The sequence below is a fragment of the Empidonax traillii genome, unplaced genomic scaffold, assembly GCF_003031625.1.
Source record: "Empidonax traillii isolate 1590-97213 ecotype Southwest subspecies unplaced genomic scaffold, ASM303162v1 scaffold55:size2822071, whole genome shotgun sequence".
In the NCBI taxonomy this organism is placed as follows: domain Eukaryota; kingdom Metazoa; phylum Chordata; class Aves; order Passeriformes; family Tyrannidae; genus Empidonax; species Empidonax traillii.
In genome coordinates this window covers 2,035,524-2,056,113 of record NW_020955248.1, presented here as the reverse complement: position 1 = coordinate 2,056,113, position 20,590 = coordinate 2,035,524, and the positions used below count along the sequence as shown (strand labels likewise).

At 44.8% G+C, this 20,590-nt stretch overlaps 1 protein-coding gene across 10 annotated transcripts in view; it reads right to left on the bottom strand.

The window, feature by feature from the left end:
• Nucleotides 1-20,590, bottom strand: part of RBFOX2 (RNA binding fox-1 homolog 2) — a 167,532-nt gene that overhangs the window by 80,629 nt on the left and 66,313 nt on the right. The window contains exon 1 of one of the 10 annotated variants that reach the window (XM_027879554.1): nucleotides 5,036-5,470. The exons of 8 other annotated variants lie outside the window; for them this stretch is intronic. In XM_027879554.1, the coding sequence (XP_027735355.1) occupies nucleotides 5,036-5,080 (45 nt within the window). In that variant the 5' untranslated portion in view covers nucleotides 5,081-5,470. Of the gene's footprint in view, nucleotides 1-995; nucleotides 1,242-5,035; nucleotides 5,471-20,590 lie in introns of those variants that run through there. One more of the 10 variants, XM_027879556.1, reaches the window with a different exon arrangement.

The following is a 20,590-nucleotide window of genomic DNA, read 5'->3' as shown; positions in this document are numbered from 1 at the left end:
ATTTTTCAGCCACTGACAAAAAGATGAGAGAGGGAAAGGGTCAAAGTGGGTGTCACTTCTTGCAGCAGATTATTTGAGTTAGGCATCAGCAAAAGCACTGCCTCTTGCAGTGGGACACGAAGGATCTCAGAAAAAGCAAATGAACAGGGATTCAGCCAAGGCTAAGGAAAGCCAAGGCAATATGCATCTAGTCTAAGACCTGCAAAGCTCCACCGAGAAACAGCACTTGAGAAACCCAGATCTGAAGAAAAGTTCCTTCTGAGAGTCCGTCCCTCCACCCCCTTTGGGAATATCCCCCAAAGGTTTCCATCTCTGCAAGGCACTGCGGGGGCATTATATAATGCCTAACTCCAAAGGATTTCAGCTCCACGATGCCGCTCTCCTACTCCTCCCTTTGCCCGCTCCCTCCGGCGGCGACTTGCAGATGCCACGCCAAGAAAAAAAAAAAAAAAAAAAAAAAAAAAAAAGAATCTGAAAATCCAAAAGCACACAGCAGCCTTAAAAGGCGAGCACTGTCCGACGAAATCCCTTTGCGAGGCGGTGGATGCGCGACGGCCCTGGCAGCTGGGCGCGCTCCCCAGGAAACGTCAGCCTCTTTTCCCCCGGGAAGACACGGGCAGCCCCACGCCTACAGCTACCTACAAGGTCTTCCCGGTCCCCGCGGTGACCGGCAGCCGGATGGAGAAACGGCTGGGAAGACGTTCAGCTTCGGGATCGGCCGCTCAAAGGCGGCTTTAGCCTAACTCGGAGCAGGGGCATCGGCGCCCCTCACGCACCGCTTCTCTCTAGAGGGCACTGCGAGGTTGCTCCGGCCAGGGGGACCGCAGGAACCCCTTCCCCGAAGCGCCCAGCCCGAGTGCCCGGCGCGGCGAGGCTCCTTCCCGCAGCGCTGCCGGCCGCTCCGCTCCTTCCCGCACCGCGCCGGGCGCCCGCTCCCCGCCCAGACAAAGCCGGGCTGGCAGCCGCCGGCAGCCTGGCCCACCCGCCAGCCTTACCTGAGTTACCATTTTCTTTTTCTCCATAAACCAAAATGGGGGAGCCCGGCCGCAGGGGGGAGGGAGGGAAGAGGGAAAAAGAAAAAAAAAAAAAAAGGAGGAAAAAAATAAAATAAAAAAAATAAAATAAAAAAGCAGCAGCCCCGTGGAGGCGGGCGGCGGGTGCCTGCGCTGCGCTGCCTCGCCGGCGCGGTGCCCCCCGAGCCCTTTTTCCTCTCTTTCTTCTCCCGTGTTCCTCCCCTTCTTCCCCCTCCCTCCCTCCCCCCCCCGCCGCCCCCCCGGCTCAGCCAGATGGCTGCGGGAAGCACCGCCCCGAATGCCGAAGGTAATTAATGCGAGCCGGGACCGCCCCCGCCGCGCCCCGCCCCGCCCCGCCCGGCTGGGCTCGGCTCGGCACGNCTACCCCATTTGCCAGACGGGATCTGAGATGCTCTGATTGATTTTTCCCAACACTGCACCCATGGAAACCCAAGGACAGGGATGAGTGCAGGTCTGCCAATCCTGCGGTCAGACAAGAAGACTGTATTGATGCTCCAGCGCTCATGATGCAGAGATAAAACCAGCTCAGGCAAGATGCCCCTCTGATATATCTCTTCTTGACACCTAGTACTCAAGAGACTCCCAAGGCTTTAGCAGCAGAAAAGTCAAATTACGGCGCAGTAACACCTTGCATCCCCGTGTGCTCTTCTTTACGTGCATAGGCCCAGTTGTAATTTACACACTTAAAAAAACCAAAAGACTGGTGGTTTTGCTTCATGGGCTTCTGCTACGGTCCTGCTCTCCTGGCAGCCTGTGCTGACCCACGATGCTTTTCAGTTTCCTTATTTCATTCCCTGCAAACTGACCTCTGGCTCCCACCCTTCCTCCTTTCCTTCCCCTTTTTCTCCTCACTGAGCAAGAGGTGAGCAGGAGTGAGTGTCACAGCCCAGTCCCCTCCTCTGTCATGAAAAGCAGGAGACCAAGACACCAGAAGCCCTTACATCTCACCGGTGTAGGAAGGCAGACAGCCACGGGCCAGATGCCCAACAAGATCAAACACCGGTGTGAGTTTCTCTGGGAAGGAGCCAGCCCCCATGGCTGCAGCCTTGCAGGCCTCTGAGTCAGAGTCCACATTTTTTCTGCTTTATCTCATCATCACTGGTAACTCGTATCTTACTATACTACATGTTTACATTCAATGTTGCAAAACCAAGGAAAGTATTGGATTTGTTTTTTCCTCCCCTATTACAAACCTGAGATTCTGGAGCACAGTTCTAGGTTGAGTATAAATTCCATTTCAAAGCAGCAAAAAACACAGTAACCTCCTTAAACCTTTGATATGACAAAGCACCAGGTTTCAACATTGTATATCCCATTCATCAGAGCTCTGCAAATCACTCGGGATAATCTCTTTATTCTCTCTACTTAGGTAATTTAGCTGTTATGTTTACTCAGTTTCCTCTGTGCCACAAGGTAGCAACTTCTTGTCCCAGGTCTGGGGCCATAGCACAGACCTTCAGGACAAAGGAATTACATGCTACCATCATTCCACCACTGTTAATCAGGATAGCATCATTTCCACTCCATTTTGGCCTTCACTTGAGGAACCTCTAGAAATACTTGCCATCAAAAAGAGTCTCCTAAGGAAAAAAGAAGTGCCCAGCTGGGCACTGAACCCTCCCTTGCATTGCCTCCCACCGTCCAGTTGGTACAACTGCTCTGCCCATGTGCCAGCAGAGTGGGAATCCCCTTCAGTGTGATCTACTGCTGGTCTCCCTCTTTCATTTCCATTGTAGGCCAGAAAGCATCTCCTCCCTCGTGGCTTGGAATATATCCACCTTTTCTCCTGCTGAACAAAAGAAAAGATCCAGTTTCCAATGGATGTGCTCAGCCAACAAGAAACACTGGTCTGCAGGAGCTCTAATTGCTGCAAAACCACCTGAAATGAACATCTGATAGAGAGTTTCAAAAGCTTCAAAATACCATGCAAAACATGACCACACTTGGCAACGATTGAGATCTTTGTTGTCTTGGGTTCTACTGGAACCCACGGAGCAACACCTGATAATGAACAAAGCTGACAAAATCCATTGGTGAATCTGTGCAACTCACATTTCCGAACTGAGAGCTGGAGGTTCAGTTGTTGTCTCAGCCATGCGGAATAAGTTTGGTGGGCCTTCACTTAGCTTCTCCTACACGAGAATTATGGAATCACTCCTGAATTTACCATCACCATTTGCCACCCTCTGCTGAGCAAAACGAAAGACCCAAACTGGAGATCTTGGGGCTGAAAAGAACTGAGAAGCACGAGGAGAGCTGGAGGCTGGGAGCCTGAAGAATACACAGCTCAGAGCCAGGAGATAAACCCTTCCTACTTACTGCATTTATTCAAAAAGCAATTTATTCAGAATGGCTCTAGATGCCAATACTTATGAGTTCTTACCACTTCTTGTGCATCACAGGCACATATGCATTGAAATTTCATTACTGTGCTGTAGAAGTAGCATTTTGAAATAACTGTGGGCAAATTTAACTAGTCTGCCTCTGCAGTGCCTCAGGGCACAGCTGATTATCCTCATCATGCCAGGGAAAGCTCATTGCTCCCACCTGAACACGCTTGTGACACTTTTATATTCTCTTGTGTGTCCACACAGATGTACATGATAGTTTTTGTTTAGCTCCTATCATTCAAATCCTAATGGAAAAGAAGCTGGAGAAGGATGTTTACGCAGCAGGTGACAGGACAAGGCCACTGAAATCACACTGGTGAGAGGAGAGGTGAAGAACTAACCTCTAATTCAACAAAAGTGTACATTCTTAAATGCTTGTGCTAGTTTAACACTCATAGGAATCATGGAAATGAGGAGACCACAAATACTCTGCTTTCAGTGAGTTTCAGAGTTTGTTTTCCTTTTTTTTTTGCTATGTTTATAATTCCCCTTTGCTGCTAAGGGTGGAAAGCAAGCACAGCCTTCAATTTTAACATCCCATTACCTGCATTTCTGCGCTGGCTCAAGTTTACATGGAGCAAACCTGCCAGCTGGACCAAGGCCAGAGAGAAGAAAAAGAGTTTCAAGTGCAAAGAGTGCAAAGAACCAATTTATCAGGAACAAATCTTAACAACCAAAAGACACACTTCTGCTGGTGGATTCTATTCATGTGGGTAATAAAATCCCCCGATACAAGGTAACCTAACAAAATACTCTTTAGTGGCTATCTGATGTATCTCAGGGTAGATAATCTTCAACTGCTAGTCTATGTTTCACATTTTCTGGATAAACTTGGTGCCTGTGAGGACAAGGAATGCTGACACTGAATAGCCAAGGACTGCCTAGAGAACATCATCTTTCACTTGGCTCCAAAAGTATTTGAGCCTGACCCACGGCCTCTGGCTTCTCCAAGACTCCATACACTGGGCCAGCAAATCTCACGTGTGCTCCAAATATAGCCCCCTCCCCCAGCAGAGGCTGCAATACAGGCTTCGCCCAACCCTGAGCGCTGCTCTCAAACCCACCCCTTCCTATCACCCTACACATCCTCTCTGGACCTCCAAAAGCAAAAAGGTGACAAACAAGACTTTTATGGAGGTTTTGTGGGTGGTTTCGGAGAAGGGAGGAGGAGAAGAGGTGAGGAGCTGCTTTGGGTGGCTCACCATCCCTGTGGGACAGGCTGCAGTCACACGCACAAGTCACATGCGCTCCGACAATGCAGTAAGGTATATGAAACAACACAAGTTTGCAGGGCACAGCCTTGCTGTCAGCTCAACCCCTCTACAAACAAACAAACAAACGAAAAAAGCCCAAAATGTAAACAAAAATACACAAATCTCAAACAACACAGATCTCATAGTTAAAGTATCAAATGGTACCGCTCGCGTGCAGGAGTTTCAAAGCCCTCCACAGAGCGTCCAGACTGCTGAGGCCAGGGACACACCAAGCCAACAAGCCCAGCTTGGAAGCAGTGTCCTTCTATAAAACCAGCACGTAAGCTCCAATTTTGTCCAAAGAACATTTAGGGCAAACACCAAAACTCATTAAAGTTGCCACTGTCCTTTCGCTTACCTGGACAACTGGGTATTGGTAATCCATACAATACACACCATACATAGCCAAAGATCCTCCAGCTAAAGGCCAAATGGACACAGGACTGAAAGCTTCAAATCCGAGTCTCCGTCTTTCAGCCTTGTGGGAAGGACTCTGGCAGCCCTGCGCAGTGCTTGGCTCAGGCCTCTGGGGCCACTCAGGTTGACACTAGCTCAGCTGAAAATAAAAAGGAGCTGCCTGGCTCGGCACAGCTCAGCCCCTCTTCTGGGATCCAGCGAGGCAGCGCTCAACCATAGGCGGCAGAGGCTCCTAAAATTAGAAACCCCTACTGAAAACGGCCCTGCAAGCCTTGACTGAGGAGTGTCCTGCGATTCCCAGGCAGCAAACAGAGCAACTGCCAGGAAGAGGGGGACACAGGATCTTCGCAGCCACTGCCACCAGGGCTGAGAGGAAGCAAACAGCATTTAGGACCTGAAAAGAGCATATGTTCTGGGCTCTAGGTGCGTCACAGGGAACGCTCCCAATCCAGGACAGGGAAAAACATATGGGACTGTTCCTCCCCCACTCCCATACCCTTCTTGCTGTGTCCTCGGCAGGGACAGGTGCTGGGATTAGCATAGTAAAACCCTTTGGTGTCAGGGAGGGAGAGAGAGGGGAGAAGCCACATTGATATCTTGAACTGAAGGGATCTCTTTCACAAGGGAGCATGTGCCTGTATCATTTAACGCTTCTCCCTCTCTCCCCACTTGAGGCAAGCAGGGACAGCTGCCGGAACCGGGGCTGGCAGGGGGAGCTGGGCCCTGGAATGGCCCCCACCACCCCAGCCTTGGGCCAATGGGTTGCCCCCCTCAGCTGTTCCAGTCAAACTGGGGGCGGCAGTGGGGGATTAACTCTGCCATGGGGGGAGGTGAGCAGTGGGGAGAAGGGGGCAAGACTGGGCCAGGCCAGTTGTTATGCCCGTTTTAGGAAGCCCGTCCTCCTCATTCCCAGGGAGGAATCTGCTCCCTGACCGACGGGGACAGATGGGGAGCTGCCTGGCCAGCAGGCTCACCCCACCAGCCCCACATGCCGCCTGCGTTACCAGACACCCGAGAGCCCGCTGCTGATTCTTTAAAGACACACCATGACCAGGGGGTGCCAAGTGGGCCTGTCCTCCCATAGAAAACGGCATGAAGTTGCACCCATCGCTGCACAAAACCGCTGGCCCAAACCCGGGGTCCTAAAGAGTTAACAGCCCAAACCCAAAAAAGATTCCCACCTTTCTCCAAAGGACAGCAGGGATAAAGCCCCTCCCTCTGAGGCTTCAACAATAAGCATGTTATGGGGATCAAAACCAAGAAGGGCTAGCCAAATTTCCCCTCCACACACCATTTTAAATGCATTTCTAATCTTTACCTTTTCTTCAGTCCTGCTGTGCGCCACTAAACAGCTATCTCAGCCTTCCTCTGGGGTAGCTGCCTTTCCATCATACAGTTAATTTCCTCCCCCTCCAAAAGAGTTAAGATTTATTTTTCTTCAAGAGGTTAAATATGTGGATCATTATCTAGCACAATTGGCATGTGTGGACCTTTGTAATTTAGGTAAGGGATGTCAAATCTACAGCCCTCTGACCCGCTCAGCCCAGCAGGACAACTCTTGGCTTGTCCTCTGCTCCCACTGTCCTTTCTTTCTGAGATGCCTCAGAAAAGGACAGCTATGAGCTGGGTGAGTGGTTAAAGCAGCTGTCACCCACTCTCATCATCTTTCTTAGGGCAACAGGGCCACTTCTTCCTTACAAAAGGAGCATGACCAATTTGGGGAGTACAAAGCATGACATTTTCTACATTTAAAAAAAAAAAAAAGTTTCTATAGCCATTGTTTCTGTGTGAAGATTTGCACAGAGAAAGAAATTAATTGCCTATAAATGGGAAAACAGCTATGCTCTTAGATCTCTTCACTGGGAAAAAAGGACGAGGCTCTCAAACCAAACTTCCATCTCATTCTGCCTTTGGCCAATTTGTTTTTCCCCCAGACACAAACCAGCTTTCTGAAGTTCACATTATGCCTCTTTGTCCTCACCTTCAGAGGGCTGTTTGGCTACCTCTGAGCACTCCCCCCCCACATGCCCTGCTCCAGGGCACAGATAGAATCTGGTTTCCTCTGAATAACCAATACTTCTTTATTTCCTTCTCCTTTCTGTAACTACATGCTCAAAAGGTGCCTACCCTTCATTCTTTTGCATACCTCATTACTATGCACTCAGGCAATTTAGTATCTCCAATAAAATCTTTTTATGAAAAGGCATTAATTTATACAAACCCAAAGCCTTTTCCACAGCCTGTTTTTGCTACTTCATATTACTGCCCCAGGTTTTAAAACTAAATCCCTAACTAAGTTAAAAACCTTACATTTATTTCACAATCCAATTCCTGTCATTTCCAACCAGGCCTCGGGGGAATAAAATGTTTCCAAATCCTAGTGCAGATATCTTCCTATCTATAAATAACCATCAAATGGGCAAAACAAAACAAGGAGGGAGAGCATCACCTAAGTTCCTCTGCTGTTTTAACTACAGATGCAGATAGAACCGCCATGCTTTAAAGTTTTCGATGCAGACTTAAATACTCTGACTAACCAGCATTAAGATACTCAGGTGACATTTTGGTAACAAAGTATCACACCTCCTGTGTCCCACAGACAAATGACGGAAACTAGTTTTAAACTCCTATGTGCCTAGACAGATACAGCAGGACTATTACTGACCAGTAGTAAACTACTGAATTTTCTGCAAGGCTGGCCACAAGGACTGGTTTACTACTGCACGCTGACTTGCAACAAATATTAGTCAAATATAAGATGGCGCTGCACTCCATAATTCTATTCTGAGACAATGGTCCAACTACATTACCATGCAACCTGCTATGCTCATGCATTTCCAGTAACACAAGTTAGGTAGCTTAGGAAATCATAGCCTTGTTCCTGCAGAGGCTTACACATATGAATAATTTTAAAATTACAGAAATATAAAGACTGAAAAAAGATCTCCTGACACACAGAATCAGATCAACTGCTATCACACAACATCCTCTTAAATTTCATAAAATGTATCACACTGTGTCTTAGAACTGGGTTTTGCAGCTACACTACCCCAGCAAAAAGGCTGCTCTAGAACATCTGGCATCGTCTGTGTTCTTTTCCACCTTAATGCTATTCCTGAGCAATTTCTATTCTTCGTTCTTGTGCCAGTGCTGTCCTCTAGCTTAGCCGTATTTTCTCCTTCCCTTACAATTAACCTTCCTCATGTATCCCCTCTCTAACTATCCAAACAAGCCACTATTCCAGTCTTCTGTCACATGACAGGCTTGCTATTCCCCAACCTCTAGAAACACTTTCTTGCACCTGATCTAGCCCGCACTCCTTTTTTTTTAAAGACATCACCCAGATCAACATTATCTCTGTTTCACGATTTCAGCACTAAATGGCATCCTCTATAGTCTCATCAGTACCTTCCTCTGTAGCGTCACATCAGATGGTGTAGAACCCGTCTACAGTAAAAGACGTCATCCCATTAAGAAAAATGCACATTACCAAGTTAAGAAGATTGGTTATCTTAAAAACAGATAGGCTGATAAGGCATAAGCTGATTTTGATGGATTTGTGTTGCCTTTTATCACATTTTCATTTGTGTCCAAACCTTTAATTAATATTTCTGTGTCAACATGCAGCTGAGGTTGGGCCAACAGGTCTGTATTTACTCAGATCATCCCCCCACCAGCAACAGGTCTATTACGCTTCCTGTTCTCCACACATAGGATAGCGCTGCAATTTGATAGTTTAAAGCTTGTATCAGATCTGCAACTGCATTAACCAGTTCCTTCACTTCTGGGAATAGGCATCCCGCTTCCCCGGACAACCCTGCTCCCCAGCCCAGCCTACATGCACTAACTAAGGTCTTTGAATGTCCAGCATGGTTGCTTCTACGGTAGGTTCATGCCCATTACCCATCCTGCCCTAACCAACTCTACTTACAGCAACAAAGATTTGTTCCATTCTGTGACCACAAGAGCGTCCTCATTAACTACCCAATCCTCAACACTAAGTGGCTCCACATCTTCCCTTCTCTCTAACTGTATTTTGAGAAACTGTCACCCATTTCCTTAGCAACATTTACAAGGTTTAATTCAGCCTGATTTTTGGCAGTTCTCATTTTATCCCTACTGACTTTAAAGGCACAGCAATCTCTGCTGATAAATTCTCTTTTGTACATTCTCTTTTTTTTTTTTTTTTTTTCACCTAACAGCATTTATAAGGTTAGGCTGAAGTTTCTTCTTAGAAGATTTTCCCCCTTTACACATACCACCAATAGTTTGTATCCAAAGTGCCTCTAAAAACAAACAAAAAAGCCCCCCAACCAAACAACAAAAAACCCCACCAAACCCAAACCGCAAAATTCCAATTCTACATTCCAGGCTGTTTTCAATCCACTTCACTGACTTCATTAAATATATTGCTTCATGTATTAAAGCTTGTATCATGATCACCCCATCCAAAGGTGGGGAGGTGGAGGCTTCTAAACAGCTTGTTTTCCTGTAATAGTCGTAGCACTAAAATTCACTCACCGTGTCAACAACAGGTGATGATGTTACAGTGACAAAATCTTTTGACCTGATGATTATTAGCAGCATTTGTTCTCCAAGCTATATCTGAGAACCTAAAGTTTCTCATACTAATATTTATTTCTCTAATGGTACTGGGAATAATATCGTCTACGAGCCTCAAGTTTGTATCCGAGTCCAATCCTATGAGGGATTACAGCAGACTCACAGTACTCCCACAGGACCTCTTTTACCATTCTTCCCCACAGCAATTTGACCAGAAACAGATCCTGCACTATCAGTATTACTCTGCTTTCTTCTTTACAGTCTACTGCATGCAGTGCAGCCTATCACCTTTTATATCTACCCTATCTGAACCACACATAATCTTGAATGCATGTTAAAGCCATGATTACTATTCTTGCAGATTGATATTATCCCTATAATATCCAGTTTCATGTTCTGCACCAGTAGCTCTGATTCCTCTATTTGTTATTTCTAATGCCAGGAGCCTGAAAAAAAACCCAACCCTGATATGTTTGTGCATTTATTGATCACACAGCTCCCAGCTACCTCAACTAAGAGTATCACCCATCTAGGTACTGCTGAATTCTATTATTCTTTTCATGACACTGAATTTTATTTTTTCTATCTCCTACCTACCCGCTGCTTTTTCTACAGAGACTGTTTTACATGCTACTGTAGCAGCATTTACCTAATTTTCATTTTTCCATGCACTAAGCAAGGCATGGAGATTACACAAGTTCTTCCAAACATTCCCAAAACCCAGTATTTTGCTTCACATACACTGCTCTCTTTGATGTCTGCAGACTGAGGAACATTTTTGGAAAATGCAAGACCACAGCCCTGGGCTTTGCTTTGCCTGCTTTGTTCGGACTGCTTATAACAAGCATGCTAAGTCACAATTACAAGTACAACTATAAGAACATAATATAGCCATAATCTCCCGATGCTTGAAGTGCAGCCATGGTAGTTCCAGACATTTGCCACGTACATTTTTTTTTAAATTGCTAAAAACTGGTACTGTGGGGACAGAGCAATACAGAATGGAGTCTGAGCTATTTCCATGCTACACAGTCATTACACCACACTGATCTTTACTAAGGAACTACACCAACAGTTTCATTTTATAAACTAAATTTATAAATCTTTTGTATAATTCTCTGTTCTCCAGACAAATTAATCCAAGCCTTATCTAGTTACTCCCACTAAAGAGCTCTTACCTCCGCTGATTCTAACTCTTCATCGCTAGAAGCCTGGCTGATGCTCTTCCTCTCACCCACCAAAAATGGCATCTTTAACAATTAGCCAATCACTACATCTGCTAAACTGGGTCATCAGGGATCTGATGAGCAGCTTACAATATGTCTCTGCTTTTTAAAGACTGATGTAAACGTAGGAAACATGCCAGCAAGGATGCATTTTCTGGCTGGGTATGTACTGATTTCCATAGCAGCTAAACAGATCAAGCAGCTCAGCCAGTTCATACCAGTGTTAGACAAACAGCACTCGATACCAAGATTACATCTATAGAGCTGCAAGAGATTCTCATTTTGCACCAAGGCAAGTCCCATGTCCTGAGCACAAAGGTGGCTTTCGCTCACTCCAGGTGAGAATTTAGACTGGAAAGTCATCATTCCTCTCTAGAGCTAAATTTTCTGGGCTTCATTGTTTGGTTGGTTTGAATAGGTATAATGTTTTTCAGAAAACTGCATGGTTTGGTTTTTTTTTCTTCCTAGATTTAATATCATCAATGACTAGAAAAATTACTTATGGTTTAGGTTGTTATCTTGACCCTGGAATCATTACAAATTCAAGTGGGGAGGCCATAAATGTAGGCACAGCATACACAGGAAAGCTCAATATTCCCAAATGGCAAGTAGAAGCAAAGATGACAACGCACAGGTAACTGCAGAAACTGATTTTTTCTCACGTTTCAGAAACCTGTCAGTTTTACATAGTTGTCCTGATCTCAAGAGCAAGAAGATCTGGTGGGGGATTAGTTATGCAGGTAAGTAACTCAGCACCAAGCCAGTGCGTTCTCTGCAAGTGAAACATGTTAAGCAGGCAAATGCTGCAGATCAGGAATGAGATGCATTAAGCAGAAATGAAACCAGCAGTTCTGGGGGATGTGGAGTAGCAGCAAACCAGAGTGTGTTGGATTAGCATAATAAGGACATCACAGGAAAGAATTTAAATAGGTTGGTAAAGACATAGGAGCCACTACTTGCCTGAACCCTGTCTGATTAGTTAGTGCTACTGATGCCTCGTGTTCATTAGGATTAATAGGCCTAAAATACATTAGCCCAAATGAAATTACCAAGAATATACTTTGAATCCAAGGAAACTAAAAGCCCCCTGGCAAATGGCCCAAGAAGCCCAAAGCTAGAGAAGGCAGCAAATACCGGTTTATGCGTAGCAGAGAAGATAGCCCCGTCATACTCACTCTTTCTGCCCAGGAAATATCACAGGCAGACAATGGAACTTCAGTCACTACACATCCAGTTTTAATGGATAAAAATTCATAATTTTAGGAGATAAAAATACCATAGACCATATTTAATAAAATTGAAGCTCTGATATAGCTGCTGGTCATGTCTTTTCCCCTCAACGTGATAGAGATCTCTCCTTTAAATCTTTCGCTGCAACACATTCCCCTCTTGCAAGGCAATTTACCTATGAGGGATACAGTTTGTTTGCATCTGCCTCTACCACTCTAAACACTCTCTAACCAAGCTCTGTAGTCCTGAAACCCATCTAAAGCTGCTTAATAGCTAGGCACCGTGCATGCTCTAAACTATGGACATAAGATACCTGCATTCTGTTACCGCCCTTAGCTCTTCACTGCATCATCTACACATAGCTGTTAAATATTAATGGTTTGTCTAGACTGGAAAACTAGCACAGTTTTAAAAAACAATTACAAATATACAGCATAAGAGAACAGGTCAGAATTTAAAAAAAAAAAAAAAAATTGCTTCTTTATTATCACTTATTTTCAAAGCCTCATCAAACTCTGCTTGTTGAGGAAAGGACATGGAAAAAGGAGGCAGAACAAGAATACGATGCCGGTCTGCTAAAGTAGCATATTGCAAGACCTTTGTTTGCTGGACAATTGGCTTTTGTTTTGTCCTGTTGAGCTTTCTTATAGCCATCCAGTAGAACAGTAATACTACCAAACTCCAGAAACCTATATACCAAACAGGACTCATGAAATGACAAGCCTGGATCTTCCTCAACCAGAAACCAAGCTCTCCAAATACGCAACCTACAAAGTCATGGCTGTCAAGAGAGACAAGGATCCTGGAGTTAGGTTTTTGTAGGCAGAGTCTTTCTTAAGTTGGAAGTACAGATCCTGCCCACACAATTTCAGCTGCTGGACAAGGACCCAGAGTCAATTCAGGCAAAACTCAGACTGTCCAAAGTCTATATCTGAAATTATTACAAAGGAAAAACATAAGGCAATGATGAACACTCAGCTGAAGTTTGAAAAATCCTCTGACAAAAGACTGCACTCCCAGAACTGAGGTTTTATGCACGATGCTAACGAGCTGGCTCCCAGGAAGGCAGTTTTAACAGAACAATAACTCACAAGAATATATTTGTGATTAAGTTGCAAAATAAACCTGCCAGCAGTCTGGATACACCAGCAGCATATAGAGGACACAACTTTAGCTTTCATTTCTACCCCAACCCAGTGCTTTACATACATTACAAAACAGATTTTAATTACACTATCTTAAGACAACTCCAGAACATCTGAGTGCAGCATGTAACAAGTCCAAAAGTAGCTTCTAAATTCAGACAGGCTCCATTGCCTTAGTTATCACCAGAGGCACAATATAAAAGGCAGAAAAGAAAGTAAACACAGCTTTTCCAGAAAAAAATTATCTGGATGTTGGGCCTGGGCCTCCTTTCAAGGAGAACTCTAAATGCTTGGCACTGCTTCAGGAAGCAAATAAGTGTATTTTTGGGCTAAGCCATTTGGCAATGAAGGTCATCGTATCACAGCTTTCTTTTGGGACCATTTGTATATATGCACTGATCTTGGCAACGCTACATCTCCATCAAAATGCTTTTTGCCTGTTATATGAGAAACAAAAAGGTGTCCAGATGCAGAATTTCAACATCAAAGAAGAGAAAAAGTTTTCTCTTGGTAGTTTAGGCATTACATGAGAGCCACACTGCCTTTCTATAATTCCTTTGGGGACAGTGGACAAAGAGGAAACAAAAGAATAGAGTGGAGACAGTTTTCCTTCACTTCAGAGGCTGCTCCAGAACCTCAGTCAGAGAAAAGATTTGCCCATTCTATCTCTCATAGTCCCAGTTGGTTTTTCACTTAACAAGCAGCAGCAGTTCAATTAGCTGATTCTTAAGGGGACAATGGGGAGATCTAGAAAAGAAAGACTTGACTCTTCTAGAAATAGAGCAGCTTAAGCCTGAGCGTTTCTTCAGATCTACACTAAGCCTACAAAAATTAAGGTTAATTCCTTAATTAAAGAACCACCTTTGTAAGAATAAATAGTATTAAAAGTCACCAGATGGTAGTATCAGAGATACTCTCACCAAGTATTTTTAATTGAATGAATCACCAAGTAGGGCTGGTCTGCACTGGCGAATTCCCCCATAGTGTAAGCACAGTTCTGCCATTACCTCAGTCCTAGCAGTGAGTGGCCGCACGGGGCCGTTGGTAATGCCACTTGCACTCCCAGTCTATCCCAGCAAATACTCGTGGGATAAACCACTTTCACCAAGGATTTGAGCTAACATGTTTTACCCCACCCTTGCCTGGGGTGAAGGGAGCACATGATCAACTATCACAGAGTGTTTCAGTATGTGGCTGTGTTTTACACATCCAGCTGAGCGCTCGCTTCCTAACGGAGACGGGTTTGCTATGGATTTTCCTCCCCACCTCACCTCCCAGCTTATCAAATTGCTTCCACGTGACAGATTAAAATAGAATAAAGTACTTGTTCCAAGTTAAAGGGTGTCCACACAATAAATTATGCTAGTATCAGCTTAAATTTATTCCTACCACAGAGCAGAATGGCTTCCCAGCCTCACAAACAAAAGCAGAATTTGGGGGAAAGGTTTTCTAGACAGCATTCTGTTCTCCCGACACAGGAGCAAAAGCATTCCCTGCTCAACTTGGTTCAACCAGAATAGCAGAGCAGCTGCCCACACACTGTAAGCAAGAGGCAAAACGTGTCAAAAATATTAAACCAAACTCTTAATGGAATGAAAGTAAGAGAGAAATAAACAAGCAGCACAGTTACATGTGATAGCTGGGTCTGAGACTTCATTACTGGCAGGAACTGAGGAATTGGAGAACATCATGCAGGCAGGACCTTTAGCTGCCACAACAACAGGTCACCAAATAAATCTCAGGAAGTCATTTCGAAACACTTACAGCACAGCAGTGTACAGAATATGACACTTGCAGTGTAAATCTGCAATGACAATTTCATGACAGAAGAATTACACATCTGTCCATTAATTTCTGTAGGCCTCAATTCAAAATCTCACTTGCCTAAGCTTCAGATGATGAATCCTGCTTTTTCCCCATTCACATTTAAGAAAACTTAAAAGATCCCAAACTCAGGTATCCCTAAAGAGATTCAAGAGCAAAATACCAGAAGTGCTGCAGTTAAGAGTTTGGTGCATTTGCTGAGTGCACAGGAAGGGTCCAGAAATAGCACGCAAAGCCGAGGTTTGGCAAAAAGGAAGCAGTTTACCCTGAAAGAGGAAAGTCAAGACACTAAATGAATGGTGACAGCAGCAAGTCATGCTTTAATGTAAGGAGTGACCCCAGGGACTACTCTTCTTGGGGCAGAGGTGCTAGTTATTACTGTGTTCCTTCTCTAGTGGTTTTAGTGGAGAAGCATAAGGCTATGGTGGAGAACAGAAGAAGTATGCTGAAGCTATGCCAGCTCAGAGGCAAGAAGTAGTCTTCACATCACTTTCTGCCTGAGACGAAGACGAAAATAGTAAAAGGCAGCAAATACCTAGATTTTCTTCCTTTTTTTTTTCTTTTTTTGGTGGAGATTTTTGAAACCTGTATATTTCTGAGAAAGCAGGAGAGATCAAAATTCTGGAAATCTTTTTATCCTCACACAGAGTCCCAAGACACGGGCACAGAGGTCTGCTACAGGCACATAAGCTAACTGTACCCACACTTCTCCCACGAGCCAAAAGAACAGAATAAAGGCTGACACAGCTCGGTCCAAAAGTCCTTTCCTGCAGGCTAGCTTCAACTCCCAGCAAGTTCTAAAACAAGCCACAGCAGTTGAAATCCCTGGATAACAAACACCAAGAGCTTTCTCTGGTTACACCATCTGCACAATGAAGATACCTGCTCTTCTCAGCAGCTTTCTCTGACCTTTACAAAGACAAATGTACTGATGCTTATTTGCCCCAATTTACCACACTATCTGCATTCTCTGTCCCAAAACCAGGATGCCATAAAGATGGTTTCCTGGCTCCCATGAAAACTCATATCTCTGCTTTCCGTCACTATCAAGAAATCTCTACCAAAGCACTTGGCTCATATTCTCTGCACATTTCTCCAGTTACTCTGCAGTGGAGCTCCTCTCACTTCATGGTAACAGGCCTACTAAGGCAAAAATTCACTGCAACCCCTCCGAATTATCAGCTTGGATATCAGCAGCATTCAAATTTCAGGCTCTACGGCTTTATGGGTCTCTTAGCATGAATTTAAAAGAACCACTTATCTCAGGCTAGAGATTGGTGTGCAGGCCAGAGCTAAAGTAGGGCAATACTTAAGCTGCATCTCAAGCTCACGCTGTAATGAAGCAAAAGCTGCAACTTCAAGCTCTGAAGGGGCACAGCAGGCACACCTCCTGCAACTGCTCTGAATTAGATAGCTTCCAAGAAACTTGTACAAACCTTAAAAATCCAATACAGCTCGACAGTCTGAGACCTGCTTTAGCAGGCAGATAGAGCTGCAGCACCCTCTTTCACATACAGTACCAGGTCCTCAGCACAGTGCTAAGAACAAGCAGAGGAATGCGGTAGATGCGCAAACACCATAGGAAGCAAACTTCAGAATGGCAGATTGCCAAAGGCACCTCTGGGAAAAATGAAGGAAAAACATCACTGCCACCCAACTGTCCCAGATTGTCTGCAATAGAATAGGAAAGTACACAACCGCCACCAAGACGAAAACAAAGAAAATGACAGTCTCTTCTAAAAAGAAAAAACAGTATGTTTACTGCACGTTCCCTTCCTGACTTACCCTGTTTACAATTATGGAACAGATTTAATCACAGCCCCTAAAAATCCAGCTGTCACATTTTGATAATTCAGTGATTGGCCATATAAATCTAATTACCTCAGCAAAGACCACATGTCTAAAACCTCATATGGGCATGGCCACTCCTCAGCCTTGTCCCGACAGAGGTCTGGAGAGTGGAAGTAAGAGCAACGCTAGGATGATCAGATGTTTTTTGGAGTCACCAAGGTCAAAGTATAGAGACAAGAAGAAGGGAAACAGCTGCTCTAGAGCTAAAGACAACAGAATGCTTAAAAACCTAGAAAAATAATTAAACAAACTAATGAGCCATAGTTGGCAAAGGAACAACAGGTCAAGGAAGGTACAATTCCTCAGTGGGGGGAGAGGTGAAGAAGGGGAGAAGCTCTCCCGTGTTGGGACAGGGAGGAACCAAGCTAGCAGCTCCACACCAGAGCTGTGGCAAAGAGAGTAGAGAAAAAAAAAGACGTATCAAAACAAGAGGTGATTAATTCTTAAGTTTCAGGGCTGGAAAAAGCAGTAGAAGACGAACAAAAGGGAATGTCTGTGGTGGATCTGAACAGGAGACAGGGGTGGGATGTCAATGCCACAGGGTTTGTTTTGTTATTGGGTTCGTTTGCTTTAAAAGGAAGCTAATAGAAAAACACCAGCGGCTTAAAATGCTCCAAGCATAGAGCCTGCCACTCCTCCTAGGTTATGACAAAAATTCCCGCCCCATAATGAGAAAGGCTTCTTGGGATCCAGCAGCCCTCATCCCCAGCTGGGGGGCGGAGGGGGTTCCCATATCAGCGACTCAGCAGCACGGAGCTCCCCGCGCTGGCACCGGCCGCCTGCCCAATTCAGACCTGTAATCTCCCTCGACTTTGATTTAATGCAGCAATTACTGGTAATGTGGTTTGAAGGAGATAAATGCCCAGTACAGGGCTGGCTGGCACTGACGCTCATTTCGCTCATGATGCGAGAACAGTTTTAATTAAAATCCCCTTTATGATAAAGGAGCTGCTTGACTGGATGTTTCTGTGCAGCCCTGATACGGAGCCTCCTCCAAAGCGGATTAGAAATCAAAGTTTCCCCCTTCTCGCTACTGGCAACACACAAAAATAGGGAACAGTCACCATGTCACCCCTCTACAATTTCCTTAACCCTAGAACTGCTGGGAAAATGCCCACATTTCCTTAAAAGCAACTGCTACTTCTTGTCATGGCTCTAAACGTTTTCCAAAAACTAAGCACAAGGGTTGCTTTAATGGGAATAAATGCATCCATGGAGCTCACCTTCTGTGATCCAAACTTGGTTTCCCCTCTATCTGGTTTAAAAAGGAGTCAGCTTGGCTACTTCTATGGCAGACCCACACCTACAGCCTGCATTCTGGCAAGGAGAGAAATCAGACCCATGGTGCTCTGGCGAGGTGGTAGGAAGTCACGATTTGGCTGAAGAGCTGGAAAAGCAGAAATCTTTGCTGGGTGAGGCAGAGCAGCATGGACAGGAGAGAGGGAAGGAGCAGCACTGTAAGATAAAGGCACAAAATTTGACAGAACGGTCAGGATCCCAGCACAGACATGTTCCAGAAATGGTCTGTCAGCTCTTGATCAAGTTACAGCAAATGTAGGTGCAATTTTGGGTTGGTTTTCTTCTTTACAGTATAGGAAATATCAGAGATGAATACATTAAGCACAGCTAGTTTCTGTTATTGCAAGTGCCAGGAGCAGATTGTCACAGTGAGAAATTGGCCTTGTGCATTACACAGAAAAGGCAGCGCTGGGTTTGGAGGCCTGCAGACAGTGCAATGTGAAGATAAAGAGCCTCAAGTCTGAATGCGCATTATTCCTCTCCTCAAGCCACCGAACACACGTAAACATAAAAAGGCTGATTTAAGCAGCTGAATTTCTCTGTGACCTTCAGAATGTATCTGTGGGCCATGGGACTACCTAAGCCTTGACCCGGGTCGAGCCTCTTCAGAGTGTTTGCCTCATCATCCAAGCAGTGCTTCATGTTCCTTGACATTGTCTTCAACGCCAAAGCCATAAGTGCCAGAGTCATTGGGATTCTGTTCCAAAAAGCTTTTATCTTAAAAATAAGAAAGTAATTTCAAAGTGGCTCTCATGTTCTGTGATTCCCCACCCCCTTCAGACAGCACAGTATCAAACCACAATGGAAAAAAAAAGAAAAATCCCGACAGAACCAGGAGGGATTTAGCACAACAGCGAAACAAGCTGACTCCTCACGAGTCTGAAGAAGCAGCCCACTGTTCCACCAAACGCACTGCTACGAATGGTGAATCAGCCTTCAGGAGCACCTCGCTCCTCAACAGGATGAACAAAGGGTAAAAACACCGGGTCAGAGATAGCAATATGAAGATTTAATGTGGTTTTGCTGGTCCACAAGGGAAAAAAGTGAAACCAAAAAAGGCCTGGTATAATTAACAAGATTAAAGGGGGATTTAGGATCAGGACAGAAAAGCAACGGGCCAGATTGATCCTTACAGGATTAAAGCTGGAATCCTACTAAGAGTCCAGTGGTTGAGAGCTCAACGCAATGTAATGGGATTAAATCAACATCAGCTTTTGTTTTTACACAACTAAACCTCCAGAGCCTGTGTTTTTACTGCTCCAGATAAGGAGCAGAAAAGTTGACAGGTACCCACAGAGAACCTGTGCACAGGCTGGCCAAGCACTTCTTCGGCCCTCTCAGGCAGAAGAGCAATAGGTAATGCCACTTTCAGAGACAAAGGACAGAAAAACTGTGCTTTATTACAAATTGTCCAAACTGCCAAAAAAGCTGAGGATTTACCAAAGTTCGTGTTCTGGGCAGCTCTAAATTAACTGTTTTCAAGTGTGATGGGATCACCTCAGGACTGATGGATGGGAAAGCCAGGAGGACAGCCCCAGCTGCGATCAGACATGCTGCCGATGGGCAATTGGATTTTGATATTGTCTCTTGATGGCAAGGAACAAAGGATGCAGTATACTCAGTGGAACATATCAGCAAATACATTTAAGACAAATTGTCGCATGTCCCTGTTGCACAACAATATCCAAGAATTACAAAAGTGAGAAAAGCCTCTTTCAGCATATATCATTTGCATTACAGCTGGTGCAACACATGCAGGCCAGCTGCACCACTGTTCCCCTGCCCCGAAATTTCCAAAGCTTGTCAGTAATTTGAGTTGGTAGCAAGGGGGAGGGAAAGAGGGAAACAGGACAAGGCTAGATATTCTTTCTAGATACGTAAGCTATTTTTAAAGTTTTTAATTCTCGTCGGAGAGAAAACCATGCATGTTTAAATGAGAGGGTATCCATCACCACCACACTTGATTGAAGAGGGAAGGGGTGTTTACTGCACACCTGTTCACAACAGCTAAATAGCTGCATTGGAGAGCAACATTCCTCATGCAAGGAAAAAGCATTAAAGCATCTCATATTTCTACAGCACTTCTTAGTCCAAAAGGTGTTTAAAATCAGCAGTTACACATATACCATATACACTCAGACAAACTTTTTCTGCAGAGGAAAAATTTCCCCAACATTAACATTTTAAAATGCCAATACCGCCCATTTCTTAAAAGATGTTGCAGTCAGTAGCTTCACGAACACTGAATGGGCTTCTCCTTTCAGCGAGCTGGGGCAAAAAAACGTAATTGCCATTCATTGCTCCTCCTCACTCACTCAAGCAGCAGCTAAAATCACAATGTAATAAATTGGGGGGGGG